The sequence below is a fragment of the Podarcis liolepis genome, assembly GCF_965112155.1.
Source record: "Podarcis liolepis genome assembly, chromosome: 4".
Taxonomy (NCBI): Eukaryota; Metazoa; Chordata; class Lepidosauria; order Squamata; family Lacertidae; genus Podarcis; species Podarcis liolepis.
The window spans coordinates 96,715,254-96,730,408 of NC_139558.1; the positions used below are offsets into that span (position 1 = coordinate 96,715,254).

General features: G+C 47.5%; 1 protein-coding gene across 2 annotated transcripts in view; it reads left to right on the forward strand.

Moving 5' to 3' along the window:
- The window catches only part of PAK1 (p21 (RAC1) activated kinase 1), a 101,063-nt gene that overhangs the window by 59,306 nt on the left and 26,602 nt on the right, over nucleotides 1–15,155 (forward strand). For both annotated transcript variants that reach the window (XM_083499710.1, XM_083499711.1), the window contains 3 exons: nucleotides 5,694–5,794; nucleotides 8,681–8,828; nucleotides 10,510–10,547. In XM_083499710.1, coding sequence (XP_083355836.1) covers nucleotides 5,694–5,794; nucleotides 8,681–8,828; nucleotides 10,510–10,547 — 287 coding nt within the window. The remainder of the gene's footprint in view (nucleotides 1–5,693; nucleotides 5,795–8,680; nucleotides 8,829–10,509; nucleotides 10,548–15,155) is intronic.

Here is a 15,155-nt window from a genome sequence, read left to right on the forward strand (position 1 = left end):
CCAGATGGGCGGGGCATGTATAAATAAATAAATAAATAATAATGGTTAGATCAATGCCAGTTTTTTTATACTGTGATTAGATCGCAGTCTATGGGGAGTTGGCTGTCCCTGATCTAGTCCAATGCTGGACTAGTCCAAGAAATGCAATTGCTTGGTTTCATTGACACGAGCCCTTCGGATCATTTGACAGAGCCCTCTGTTGCCCCTTGCCATCCTGGTTTCGCACCCTTCTTTTTCTGGCAGGCCTCTTTCTGCGACAGGCCAAAGCTCAACAGGTGAAGCTTCGACACCGCTGCATCTCTATGCTGGGAAATGCCTAACCTGTTGAATGTCTGCCAGCCACATTGCCGTTTAAAAAGCAAACTCTTCTATCGGCAGGAGATGTGGCTTCGGCAAGTCAGATCAGGAAAACATCTCATTGCTGTTTCTTCAGTCGTGAAGAAGTCAAACAAATCCTTTGCATATTTTTAGCAGCGAGTCAAGATTGTTTACTCTTGGGTTTAAGTTGCAATCTTGAGCTAGAATTCTAATTGAGGCTAGAATCCTCAAGACACGTCCTTGGGTGCAATTTTTATTTTAAAGCGAGAGAACCTGCGGCTCAAGTAAATATGTTTGGAGCCGACATATTTACTCAGACATAAGCAGCAACTTTGAGAGAGGCCAGAAAGGGAGATGTGGACATCAATAAAGTCTTTCCGAAGGAATTGCTTCCCGTGAGACACCCCCAAAGTGATTTCGATATATGTATAAAACAGTTAAATATATAACATCTTGCTTATTGGAAAACAATGAAAAAAATAGATATAATTTTTTTTAAAAAGCAACCGCACGGACACAAAATCAGTATTCAGTCGTACCTTGGAAGTCAAACAGCTTAGTTCCCGAACATTTTGGCTCCTGAACATTGCAAACCCGGAAGTGACTGTTCCGGTTTGTGAACTATTTTTGGAAGCTGAAGTCTGATGGGGCTTCTGCGGCTTCCGATTGGCTGCAAGAGCTTCCTGCAGCCAATCAGAAGCTGTGCTTTGATTTCTGAACGTTTTGTAAGTCGAATGGATTGCGTTCAGCTTCCAAGATGCGGCTGTAGTTCCAAGTTAGATGCCAACGGGGATAAGTGTTTTAGAAGGCTTGTTGAAAGAGGAATGCCTTTAACAGGGGCTGAAAAGCTGATAGAGAAGGCATCCCCTCTGATACTAATAGGAGAGAGATCCTATTAGTAGAGGAACAATCATATCAGAAGACCCAATTCTGACATCATGAGGATCAGACCTTCCTGATAGAATGGTAGCCGTGGGTTGCACTTATGCAAAACACAGCTATCGGTTGGATATGTGGGAATATTTTGCCCCTCCCAAGCTATGTAGGGCTTCGTACATCAAAAACATACCTTGTATAGTATTTCCTTACTATTTCTATATTAAATTAATATGCTGCCCTTTATCCGAGGATCGCGGTGCGGTTCACAGTATAAAAATGCAGAAATGCATAACAAGGAAAACAATACCCCCCTCCCCACACGTTTAAAAGGCAATAGATTATTTAACTAGCCCAAGCCCTGGAAAGAGAAATGTTTTTGCTTGGCACCCAAAGTTATATGTTGCCACCCTCTGGACCTTTCCTGGAGGAAGCACACAAAGAAGGGCCACAGATGATGGTCGCAGGGGCCGGGTGGGTTCATATGGGGAGAGGCGGTCCTTGAGGTATTGCGGTCCTGAGCCATTTCAGGCTTTATAGGTCAAAACCAGCACTTTGAATCGGGTCCGGAAACCAATTGGCTGCCAGTTTAGTCGAACCGGGATTGGTGCTCAAACCGTCTTGTCCCAGTGAACAGACTAGCCGCCAAATTCTGCACCAGACTGTCTTCAGGGGCCGTTCCAGGTATAATGCATTGCAGTAGTCTAACCAAGAGGTTAAGGGACACGGGTTAAACCACAGAGCCTAGGACCTGTCGATCAGAAGGTCAGCGGTTCGAATCCCCGCGACGGGGTGAGCTCCCGTTGCTCAGTCCCTGCTCCTGCCAACCTAGCAGTTCGAAAGCACGTCAAAGTGCAAGTAGATCATTAGGTACCGCTTCGGCAGGAAGGTAAACGGCGTTTCCGTGCGCTGCTCTGGTTCGCCAGAAGCAGCTTAGTCCTGCTGGCCACATGACCCGGAAGCTGTACGCTGGCTCCCTTGGCCAATAAAGTGAGATGAGCGCCGCAACCCCAGAGTCGATCACGACTGGACCTAATGGTCAGGGGTCCCTTTACCTTTAACATGAATTTCATTATCGAACGAGACCATTGATCCATAAAATGAAAGCAATAAAGAATGTACTGCAGTCACACAATCAATCAATCAATCAATCAGTAGCTGAACTGGGTTCCACACAGTCACAAAAGGTAAACGGCGTTTCCGTGCGCTGCTCTGGTTCGCCAGAAGCGGCTTAGTCATGCTGGCCACATGACCCAGAAGCTGTACGCCGGCTCCCTTGGCCAATAAAGCGAGATGAGCGCCACAACCCCAGAGTCGGCCACGACTGGACCTAATGGTCAGGGGTCCCTTTACCTTTACTCTAACCAAGAGGTTGCCAGAGCATAGACAGAAGTAGTTAGGCTATCCTTGTCCAAATAGGGGCACAGCTGGGCCACTGTGGCCAACTGAGCCCCAAGCGGCAGCCAAGGGTCCAGAAGTACCCCTAAACCACGTACCCCCTCCTCCAGAGGGAGTGTAATCTAGCCCAGCTTGGCCCCCGACCCACAAAGGCTGAAGGACCTTCGGCCCCCTATATTTGGCGTCCCAGCATGCCATGATCTTCTGCACAACAACCTGGTGGAAGTTACTGGTTTTTGGCTAACCTTCTACCAGTTTGGGGAAAGATTAACCCGTTAGAGAAGGGAGAGGCCCGCTTTTAAGAATCCTGGTTGTAAAAGTTTTAAAGTTCTGGCCTTGCTTTTAAAGGCCCCGTCGAAAATTCTCACAAACGCTATCAAAAGGGATTAGATTGCAAATCCGGGTTCAGTGGGCCTTAAAATTGCTAATCCCCGTAAGCTCCTGCCTCACGCTGCTCTGTACAGTGTTTTAGCATTGCGGGGGGAAAAAGAGAGAGAGAAAAAAGGAAAAAAAAGGATTATAGCGTTAATATTTTAATGCGTTCAGACTCAGACCGCCAAAGCTCTTCGGATTTTGGACGGCGAAAACCATCTGTTGCTCGTATGCTCTTGTAATCCGCCCCCATCCCATAACAACGTACGGGCCAGTGGTATTTAACGGGGTTTGAAGGTAATTAATGTAGTTCTCCGTAGCTGCAGTCGTGTGTTTTGCTTTTAAACTGCTTATGCAAGAACACAGAAAGAGTTAATGGCATTAGGAAAGAACCTTCCACGCTGGGCTAATTTAGGGGGACTCTCTAAAGTGGGCAGCCGAGTGCCCCTAGTTAGCATGGGTTTCTGCATTTTAACAGCTTTAGGATAGCATTAAAATACCACATGAAAATTAAGAGCGAACTCTTAAACGTTCTTTTAAAAATTGTGTTCTAATATTCATGTTTTTTACTGAAAGAATTACCATTTAAAAGAAATAAAGTGGTACGAAGAAAAAAAGGGAGGAAATGAGGGGGGGGGAGAGAACAAAGATGTGTAAAAGAAAGGGGGGTGGGAATCTTCAAAAATGCAATGTAATATACTCCCATAATACATTCTTACATAAATTGATATAGTGTTATTATCTCAATGCATATATAAACGTTAATAGCCTAAGACATTCCAAATGTTATCATATTTATCCAAACAAAGTATATCTGTAAGTAGACTGTTCATAAGTTGCAAGTGTTGTCTGGGGAAACCCAGCCAGATGGGTGGGGTATAAATAAGAAATTATTATTATTATTATTATTATTATTATTATTATTATTATTATTATTATTATTGATTCAAGGCTTTCATATTCTTCCAATTCATCAATATCACTCTTAATAAAAATAAAAATAAATTTTATTTATACCCCGCCCTCCCCAGCCAAGACCTGGCTCAGGGCGGCTAACACCAGGTAAAAACAATTGATTAAAATACAACTTAAAAACAAGATTAAGTACAACATTAAAATGCAGCCTCATTTTAGTAGACACTCAAATCAAAAACTTTTGGGGGATGAAAACGTCAAATCTTCCCCAAGGCCAACTATCCAGACTGGTCCTACATGGGCCAGAAAAAAACCAGAGAAGTCCACATCACAGAAGGAGAAAGGAAAAAGGTCACCATTAGGGCACGTAGAATTTTCGGTGTCCTGTTGTTAATTTCCATACTGCAGGTATATCGTTCGAAAGAATATTCTCTGCTGAGAGATTTAACTTTTTCTGCACAGTCAGAGTTATACAGTTCAGCACTTCCTCCTAAAACTTGTTAAGTATATAACGCTCAAATGTTATTGTGAGTTTCATTCCTCTCCCCTAGCTGCCTCCATGCTTAACAGCTGAAAGAGCAACCTTTCCATATACTTGGGTTTCTAGCTGAGGAAGAGCCATACCAGTTGGATTTCTGCCTGCCCACAAAACTTCGGGGATTTTAAAAAAAAATCAGTCTCAGCCCTACCCTCTTGTTTAGGAGACCGTAGTAGCTATTAGCTCACTAAGGCCCCGTCTGCACTATGCATTCAAAGGACTTCATTAGCACTTTCTACAGTCACGGTTTCCCCCCGAAGCATCCTGGGAACCGTAGTTTGCTAAGTGCAAGGGCTCTTGAGGTTTAGCAGGTCCGTGTGGGTACAGTCAAATAACCTGCTCCCAACCTGCTTAGGGCAGGAATAGGGAACCTGCTGCCCTGAAGATGTTGCAGGACCCAACTTCCATCATCCCCAGCCAGGCTGGCAAATGCCCAGGGATTATGGGAGTTGTAGTTCAGCAGCCTGCAGGTGAGCTCTCTGGTCTGTGCTGAGAAAGACCTGGGAGTGGGGGCTTATTCCATCTTGTGCGCCAATCCTCTTATCAATATGGCAGCTTCTTTCCCCATGGCTCAGAGCTTTCCAAACCAGGGTGGATTTGATTTAAATCACTAGTCAGTAAGTCTTGATTTGAAGCATGTATAAACTATCTTGTCTGTCTATATAAATCATAGAATCATAGAATAGAATCATAGAATCATAGAGTTGGAAGAGACCACAAGGGCCATCGAGTCCAACCCCCTGCCAAGCAGGAAACACCATCAGAGCACTCCTGACATATGGTTGTCAAGCCTCTGCTTAAAGACCTCCAAAGTAGGAGACTCCACCACACTCCTTGGCAGCAAATTCCACTGTCGAACAGCTCTTACTGTCAGGAAGTTCTTCCTAATGTTTAGGTGGAATCTTCTTTCTTGTAGTTTGGATCCATTGCTCTGTGTCCGCTTCTCTGGAGCAGCAGAAAACAACCTTTCTCCCTCCTCTATGTGACATCCCTTTATATATTTGAACATGGCTATCATATCACCCCTTAACCTCCTCTTCTCCAGGCTAAACATGCCCAGCTCCCTTAGCCGTTCCTCATAAGGCATCGTTTCCAGGCCTTTGACCATTTTGGTTGCCCTCCTCTGGACACGTTCCAGTTTGTCAGTGTCCTTCTTGAACTGTGGTGCCCAGAACTGGACACAGTACTCCAGGCGACACAGTAATCAACAGTAACAGTGCTGGCTAACGTAGTCCCTTCCCTTTGGGGGATGGTTTTTTTCTTCCCCTTCAAACAGCCAACAAGAAGAAGGAGAAAGAGCGCCCTGAGATCTCCCTCCCTTCCGACTTTGAGCACACGATTCACGTTGGGTTTGATGCCGTCACAGGCGAATTCACAGTAAGGAGAAACGGGGGACAGCCGGGGTGAGGGGTGGCAGCGAGAGATATGAATGGAAATGGTGGACGGTTCTTACCTACTTTGCAGATGGATATAAACTGCAGGCCATCGGTGATCTATTTAGTAACTGATGGTTGGGGTATTTATTTTCTCTCTACCCAGTGATTCATTCATGGGCCTCACTGTGGGGTCTTGCCCTCACTCTTTTATTCTGACAACAACCCTGCGTTTTAGGGCTGGGCAATATCTGGTTTTCAGCACTGCAATATTATCACCAGTGATATACTGATAACATCACAATGTCTGAAATAAGGATAGAGTTTTGTAGAGGCATTTACTGATTTTTTGAATAGCACACACACAGAGCATGATTCGCGATATGTTGCCATGTTCAGACCGAGAAACCTCCCCCCTAAATAGATTCACACTTGACTCAAATTTTGGTTTTTGACAGAATTTAGGCCACAAATTTATTGATTACAGAAAGCAAATGGTTGCATAGGCTCCGGTTCGACTAGCTTCCTGCCAAGCAGGTAGCACTGACCCAAGGTTCCGGCACAGGTCAGCCAAGGGTGAACACCTGGATAAGCGGAAAGCCAGGAACAGGCTATGTCTGCCACCCAAATGCCCCCCTGGACTCAGGCACGGGCACAACCCCCTCTCAGGGGTTGACCAAACCATCAAGCCCCTGGATTCCTTTAATGGAATACCCTTCACATAGGGATGGCGAGAGCGTTCTCCCACCCCTATCACCTGAACCAGAGCCTATCTGCAACCTTACAAGTTGTGACGATTTGCTACGTGGCAGGCGAAACCCAAACGGCAACAGCCAATCAGCCAAGTGGGGGAAATTCCTGCTGTGCCCCTGTCCCAACGATACACGATGGCATAGCAAGGTCAAGCGCAAAGCCCTAAAAGTAGGGAGAGGTGGGCGGGTGTTCCAAATGCATGCGCTGAAAGAGGGTCACGTGCATGGGCATAAATAGGTCCTTCGAACTGTTTGGACTGCGTCCCATTGGCCAGATTGCACCCAGCTACGAGGGACCTGGGATGCTGGGTGGTGCTGTGGGTTAAACCACAGAGCCTAGGACTTGCCGATCATAAGGTCGGTGGTTCGAATCCCTGTGACGGGGTGAGCTCCCGTTGCTTGGTCCCTGCTCCTACCAACCTAGCACTTCAAAAGCATGTCAAAGTGCAAGTAGATAAATAGGTACCACTCTGGCAGGAAGGTAAGCGGTGTTTCCGTGTGCTGCTCTGGTTTGCCAGAAGCGGCTTAGTCATGCTGGCCATATGACTCGGAAGCTGTACGCTCGGCCAATAAAGCGAGATGAGCGCCGCAACCCCAGAGTCGGCCATGACTGGACCTAATGGTCAGGGGTCCCTTTTACGAGGGACCTACCAGTCGGGTGTTGTGGCTGACCAACTGTACCCACCCCCACACAGGGTGTCGGTTATCCAGGTCTCACCGCAATATGTGCCCCCTTAACGGAGGACCCGATCTCTGGAACCGACATCACTATATGGACTTCCAAAGTGGTGTTGGATGATCTATTGATATATCTCCCAGCCCTACTCTGCGGTAGGAGGGGCTGTGAGAGAAGGTAGCTGAGCTACGCTCACCCATGGCTGAGAAGGGAGCGCCCTAACTGTTGAAATATGGCGGCTCTCTTAACAATGCATGCTGAACTGAGTGGCACCTTGATTTTTATTTACCCCCGCCCCCTCCATAAAAAAGCACACCTTGTGCTCTTTTAAGCAGCCTTGGCCAGCTGTGCTGGCAGGAGCTGGTGGAAGCTGTCGTTCACAATATCCAGAGGGCACCAGCTTGGCACCAGCATAAAGGCTGCTCTTTATGCATGAGTTGCACGCGTGCGATTGCTTAAGGTAATAAAACTGCAGCCATTGCTGTGGTCCTGAATGGGGTAACTGTGCCCTTGAAGGACCAGGTGCACAGCCTGGGAGTCATTTTGGACTCACAGTTGTCCATGGAGGTGGTCAATTCTGTGTCCAGGGCAGCTGTCTATCAGCTCCACCTGGTACGCAGGCTGAGACCCTACCTGCCCGCGGACCGTCTCACCAGAGTGGTGCATGCTCTGGTTATCTCCCGCTTGGACTACTGCAACGCGCTCTATGTGGGGCTACTTTTGAAGGTGACCCAGAAACTGCAATTAATCCAGAATGCTGCAGCTAGACTGGTGACTGCGAGTGGCTGCCGGGACGACATAACACCGGTCCTGAGAGATCTGCATTAGCTCCCAGTAAATTTCCGAGCACGATTCAAAGTGTTGGTGTTGACCTTTAAAGCCCTAAACGGCCTCGGTCCAGTATACCTGAAGGAGCGTCTCCACCCCCATCGCTCAGCCCAGGCACAGAGGTCCAGCTCCGAGGGCTTTCTGGCGGTTCCCTCATTGCGAGAAATGAGGCTACAGGGAACCAGGCAGAGGGCCTTCTCGGTAGTGATGCCCACCCTGTGGAACACCCTACCTTCAGATATGAAGGAAATAAGCAGCTATCCTATCTTTAAAAGACAGCTGAAGGCAGCCCTGTTCAGGGAAGTTTTTAATATTTAACGCTGTATTGTTTTTAACACTTGATTGGGAGCCGCCCAGAGTGGCTGGGGAAACTCAGCCAGATGGGCGGGGTATAAATAAATAAATAAATAATAATAATAATAATTTATTACATTCTGCTTTGTGTTCAGAAGGCCCCAGGCTCAATTCCTGGCATTCCCAGCCATGGCCAGGATTTCTCCCCGTTTGAAATCCTAGAGAGCTGCTACCGTTCAGTGCAGACAGTACTGAGCTATATGGTCTGACTCTGTGTAAGGCACCTTCCCGCGTTGCTACAAAACTGTCCTCATGGCTGCGCTGCTTGCCCTCTTCCCAGGGGATGCCTGAGCAATGGGCCCGCTTGCTGCAAACCTCCAACATCACCAAATCGGAGCAGAAGAAGAACCCTCAGGCCGTGCTCGACGTCCTAGAGTTCTACAATTCCAAAAAGACCTCCAATAGCCAGAAGTATATGAGCTTCACAGGTAGGTCATGATGAGTGGGTGGATGAGAAACCCTTCTGTTATGTACTGAGTTGAATAGGATCCAAAATGCAGCAGTCTGATTGGTCCTAGAACAATAGGATTCAGAATGCAGCAGTCGGATTGGTCCTAGAACAATGCAGTAGTATGATTGGTCCTAAAACAATAGGATTCAGAATGCAGCAGTCTGATTGGTCCTAGAACAATGCAGTAGTATGATTGGTCCGCAGGAGCCACCCAATCCAGCTCCAGGTGGAAGTGAATCCACAACCTGATTGGCCTACAGGAGAATCCTGGAATTAGCCAATCACGTGCAGCCCATTGTGTAAATAATGTATATAAAGCAGATATTGTGGGGGAACTTCCATTCCTCCTCACCACTATGAGCTGAATAAAGAGCATGAAATCCACTCTCAACTCCGAGTATATTTCACCTTCCTTGCACAGGTAGTCAGGTGCGCTTGGCTTGCCTGTGAGGTATTTGTTGTTTTTTTTGAGACGCCAAGAGAATTTGCACATATCCTGGCTACAAACCGACCTGCTGGATGTTCTGGTGGTGTTATATATATATATGTGTGTGTGTGTGTGTGTGTGTGTTAGCGGGATTAAGGTAAATTCAACAGTACAGTCATACCTTGGTTTTCAAACAGCCTCGTTCTTGGACTTTTCGGCTCCCAAACGAACGCAACATGGAAGTGAGTGTTCCGGTTTTCGAACGTTCTTTTGGAAACCGAATGTCCAACAGGGCTTCCATGGCTTCTGATTGGCTGTGGGAGCTTCCTGCAGCCAATCAGAAGTCACGCTTTGGTTTTTGAACGTTTTAAGTGATTAAAAATGAGATAGTAGGTGCTCTTGGTGATGGAAGCAGGTGTGTTTTTCCCTTCCTCAATGTGACGTTTAGGGACACTGGTGGCACTGTGGGTTAAACCACAGAGCCTAGGGCTTGCCGATCAGAAGGTTGGTGGTTCAAATCCCCATGATGGAGTGAGCTCCCGTTGCTCGGTCCCAGCTCCTGCCAACCTAGCAGTTTGAAAGCACGTCAAAGTGCAAGTAGATAAATAGGAAGGTAAGGAAGGTAGGCAGGTAAGGAAGGTAGACAGGAAGGTAAACGGCGTTTCTGTGCGCTGCTCTGGTTCGCAAGAAGCGACTTAGTCATGCTGGCCACATGACCCGGAAGCTGTACGCCGGCTCCCTTGGCCAGTAAAGCGAGATGAGCGCCGCAACCCCTATCGTCTGCGACTATACCTAATGGTCAAGGGTTCCTTTACCTTTACCTTTAATGTGACGTTTAAGCCTCTTATCCTGAGAAGTCTTGGACGGGGGACTAAAATTGTGTAAGCCTTATTTATTTAAAGTATTTTTACCCCACTCTTCAGCCAGATCAGTTTGCAGTGGTCAGTTCTAAGATGCTCTCTGCCTTCGGCCTCAAATTGGAAAAGAAACATCACAAAAGGAAAAGGGATTGGGAGGGAGGAGGAAGAAAGCAAACTCCAGCACTAGCTTTTGGTTACAAAGTTCTTATGGAGGAAAGGTTGTTCTGAAACTAGTGGCTCTGCAGACTTAGTCTCTTTGCCTTTTCTGTTGGTGATCGGAGAGAATATGTCTTCAGTGGTTTGATCGGGATTGCCTTTGGTTTTAATTTGATTTCATCTGAAAGGTGTTCTGTTTTTCTTTCCCCTTCCAGATAAATCTGCAGAAGACTATAACTCCTCCAACACACTGGTAAGTTGAAGTTCAGTCTTGTAGCTATATCAAAGGCTGCAGTCGCAGGCAGAGTCAGCGCTAAAACCAGGAGGCTGATATGTCCCTAACTCAGGGGTGGGGAATCTGGGGTCTGCAAAACCACCTTGCTCAGCGGTTCCTAAGCACCTGGCAGTGCCAGTGCCACAGAGCCAGTGTGGCGTAGTGGTTAAGAGTGGTGGACTCGTAATCTGGTGAACCGGGTTCGCTTCCCTGCTCCTCCACATGCAGCTGCTGGGTGACCTTGGGCCAGTCACACTTCTCTGAAGTCTCTCAGCCCCACTCACCTCACAGAGTGTTTGTTGTGGGGGAGGAAGGGAAACGAGATTGTTGGCCGCTTTGAGACTCCTTTGGGTAGTGATAAAGCGGGATATCAAATCCAAACTCTTATTCTCTCTTCTGGCAATCTGCTGATTGTTGGGCGCTGCCAAGCTCTATCATCATCACTTGGAATGCAGAACGTGTGATGCTTTCAACATTGAGGGACTCCAGTTTGCATGTGCCCCAGGTAGCATGGCAGCATCTAGGGAGCCACAGGTTCCCCATTAACCCCATCACTACACCAAATTTTCTTCTTCTTCTTTGGCGATCCCTCGTAGCCGAGTAAGATAGTCTTCCATGAACACAGTCTTAACAGTGAGTCCGTAAGTGACTGTGGAGGCCAATTCTGGATCCACACGTCCTTCCACAGTGTGAAGATAGGTTTCCGGGTGGGAGTTTATCATGGGGAGGGTTTGCCAAGCGTGCCTTCCTCTTAGCTCGTTTCTCCATTTCATCCTGAGTTTGAGTGTCTTCAAAGTCCATAACACCTTTGGTAAAGGCTGCTCTCCAACTGGAGCGCTCACAGGCCAGTGTTTCTCAGTTATCGGTGTTTATACTTCATTTTTTTATAGATTTGCCTTGAGACAGCCTTTAAACCTCTTTTGTTGACCACCAGCATTACACTTTCCATTTTTAAGTTCGGAATAGAGCAGTTGCTTAGGAAGATGAAAATCAGGCATCTGAACAACATGACCAGTCCAACGAAGTTGATGTTGAAGAATCATTGCTTCAACATGGGTGATCTTTGCTTCTTCCAGTACACTGGCATTGGTTTGCCTGTCTTCCCAAGTGATATGTAGAATTTTTGGGAGACCATTTATGGAATCTTTCAATTTTCTCCCGGTTGAAGTGCAGAGTGTTTGAGGACCATGACGTTCGCAGGGAAACCAAAATGCTTGTTTACAAAGCTATTGTACTACCAACGTTACTGTATGCTTGTGAAAAATGGACCACTCATAAACGCCATCTCCAAATATTTGATGGCTTTCAGCGGAATGTGTGAGAAGACTTTATGTCCTGTTCTGAAGGGAAGAGGGTGATAGGTACCGTATTTTTCGCTCTATAAGACACACTTTCCCCCTCCTAAAAAGTAAGGGGAAATGTGTGTGCATCTTATGGAGCGAATGCAGGCTTCGTGGGCTATCCCAGAAGCCAGAACAGCGAGAGGGAGCGGTGCACAACGCTCCCTCTTGCTGTTCTAGCTTCTGGCTTAGTTGCGCGGAGCCTCCGCAGGGCAGTGGGGAGCCTTCATCCCACTGCTCTGTGGAGGCTTTGCGCAGCTATCCCTGGCTTTTGCGGGAGGTGGGGGAAGGGACAGAGCGCGTGGCTCTGTCCCTTCCCCCACCTCCCAGAAAAGCCCCCAAGAGCCGCGCTCCCTTTAAAGAGCGGGAGGTCGGCGGAAAGCCAGGAGGCTTGCTTTCGCTGAAGCCAGGAGAGCAAGTGGGATCGGTGCGCACCGATCCCGCTTGCTCTCCTGGCTTCAGGAATAGCCCCACAAAGCCTCCTGAGCGAAGAGGGAGGAGCGCTCCCTCTTTGCTCCGGAGGCATCTTATTTCTTGTTTTCCTTCCCTGAAAACTAGGTGCGTCTTATAGAGCGAAAAATACGGTATTTGGGGTTTTCTATTATCTGTTGCCCTGCTTCCCAGTTTGTGTGAGATTAGGTCCCTCCGATGTCACTGGCATAAAGAGAGCATTGTGATAGGTGCTGTTGCATCAGGGATGGGGGCCTGTGGCACTCGGGTTGTGGCTCCCATCATCTCTGGGGCCGGTGGCCTTTGGGGCCCGAGAACAGCTGGAGAGAAATAGGCTCCCCATCCCTGCATCACATCTTCGTTTTCCAGCCTCCACCTCTCCCATCCCACCGTGGCAGATGTGCAAGTAAATGGGTAATCTCCTTTCAGATACCTTTTCTGTGCTACCCCAGTGGTGGTCATAGTATACCCACCTTCGATTTCGGCCAGTTTGCTCCCTTACGCTCACTGGAGGCAGTTGGAGAATGGATGACGGCTAACAGATTGAGGTTGAATCCTGACAGAAGTACTGTTTTGGGGGGACAGGAGGCGGGCAGGTGTGGAGGATTCCCTGGTCCTGAATGGGGTAACTGTGCCCCTGAAGGACCAGGTGCGCAGCCTGGGAGTCATTTTGGACTCACAGCTGTCCATGGAGGCGGTCAATTCTGTGTCCAGGGTGGCTGTCTACCAGCTCCACCTGGTACGCAGGCTGAGACCCTACCTGCCCGCGGACCGTCTCGCCAGAGTGGTGCATGCTCTGGTTATCTCCCGCTTGGACTACTGCAATGCGCTCTACGTGGGGCTACCTTTGAAGGTGACCCGGAAACTGCAATTAATCCAGAATGTGGCAGCTAGACTGGTAACTGGGAGTGGTTGCCGGGACCACATAACACTGGTCCTGAAAGATCTACGTTGGCTCCCAGTATGTTTCCAAGCACAATTCAAAGCGTTGGTGCTGACCTTTAAAGCCCTAAACGGCCTCGGTCCTGTATACCTGAAGGAGCGTCTCCACCCCCATGATTCTGCCCGGACGCTGAGATCCAGCGCCAAGGGCCTTCTGGCGGTTCCCTCATTGCAAGAAGTGAGGTTACAGGGAGCCAGACAGAGGGCCTTCTCAGTAGTGGCGCCCACCCTGTGGAACACCCTCCCATCAGATGTGAAGGAAATAAGCAGCTATCCTATCTTTAAAAGACATCTGAAGGCAGCCTTGTTTAGGGAAGTTTTTAATATTTAATACAGTACTGTTTTTAACATTTGATTGGGAGCCGCCCAGAGTGGCTGGGGAAACTCAGCCAGATGGGCGGGGTATAAATAATAAATTATTATTATTATTATTATTATTATTATTATTATTATTATTATTGGCTAAGAGACAGGCTAAGGGACTTAGGCGATCAAGACAGGCTTAAGCAGGAACAGGTGTGCTGAATGCAGAAGGCATGAAGTTGAATCTCTATCATTTCCGCACACAGCAGTTCCTGGGAAAGGTGTCTGCCTTAGATCTTGGAAAACTGGGTAGATGATTACCACCGTCTGACATTTAAAGCAGTCTCATACCAGTCATGGCTCCCCCAAAAAAGAATCCTGGAAACTGTAGTTTGTTATGGGTGCAGAGCGTTGCAAGGACGTCCCCTTTTCCCCTCGCAGAGCTACAATTCCCAGAGTTCCTGGGGAGGAAGGATTTGATAGTTAAACTCAGGTTACCGGACGTCCCCGTTTCCCAGATTTACAAATCAGTCCCCTGACAAAATCCATCTATTTACTAGGAAGTTGAAAAGTGTCCCCGGATTCATTGGAAAAAAATCTGGTAACCTTAGGTTAAACCACTCTGTGGAACTCCCTTCCATCCGATGTCAAGGAAATAAACAATCACCTGGTTTTTAGAAGAAATCTGAAGTCAGCCCTGTATCGGAATTTGTTTTTCAAAATCTGATGTTTTCCAATTTTTAATGTGTTGTAAGCCGCCCCAGAGTGGCTGGGGAAACCAAGCTGGATGGGTAGGGTATTATTATTAATAGTAGTAGTAGTAGTAGTAGTAGTAGTAGTAGTAGTAGTAATAACAATAATAATAATAATTTTATTTATACCCCGCCCTCCCCAGCCAAGACCGGGCTCAGGGCGGCTAACAACCAATAATAAAAACAAGTTAATTGAAATACAACTTAAAAAACAAGATTAAATACAACATTAAAATGCAGCCTCATCACAGGAGGAGAAAGGAAAAAAGAAAGAAAGAGGGGGAGGGAGTCAAATTGATTCCAAGCCAAAGGCCAGGCGGAACAACTCTGTCTTACAGGCCCTGCGGAAAGAAATCAGATCCCGCATGGCCCTGGTCTCATTAGACAAAGTGTTCCACCAGGCTGGAGCCAATGCTGAAAAGGCCCTATCTCTGGTTGAGGCTAATCTGACTTCCTTAGGGCCCGGGACCTCTAGGGTGTTGCTATTTATGGACCTTAAGGTCCTCTGTAGGGCATACTGGGAGAGGCGGTCCCGTAGGTACAAGGTAGGTATAGAATCATAGAATCATAGAGTTGGAAGAGACCACAAGGGCCATCGAGTCCAACCCCCTGCCAAGCAGGAAACACCATCAGAGCACTCCTGACATATGGTTGTCAAGCCTCTGCTTAAAGACCTCCAAAGAAGGAGACTCCACCACACTCCTGGGCAGCAAATTCCACTGTCGAACAGCTCTTACTGTCAGGAAGTTCTTCCTCATGTTTAGGTGGAATCTTCTTTCTTGTAGTTTGGATCCATTGCT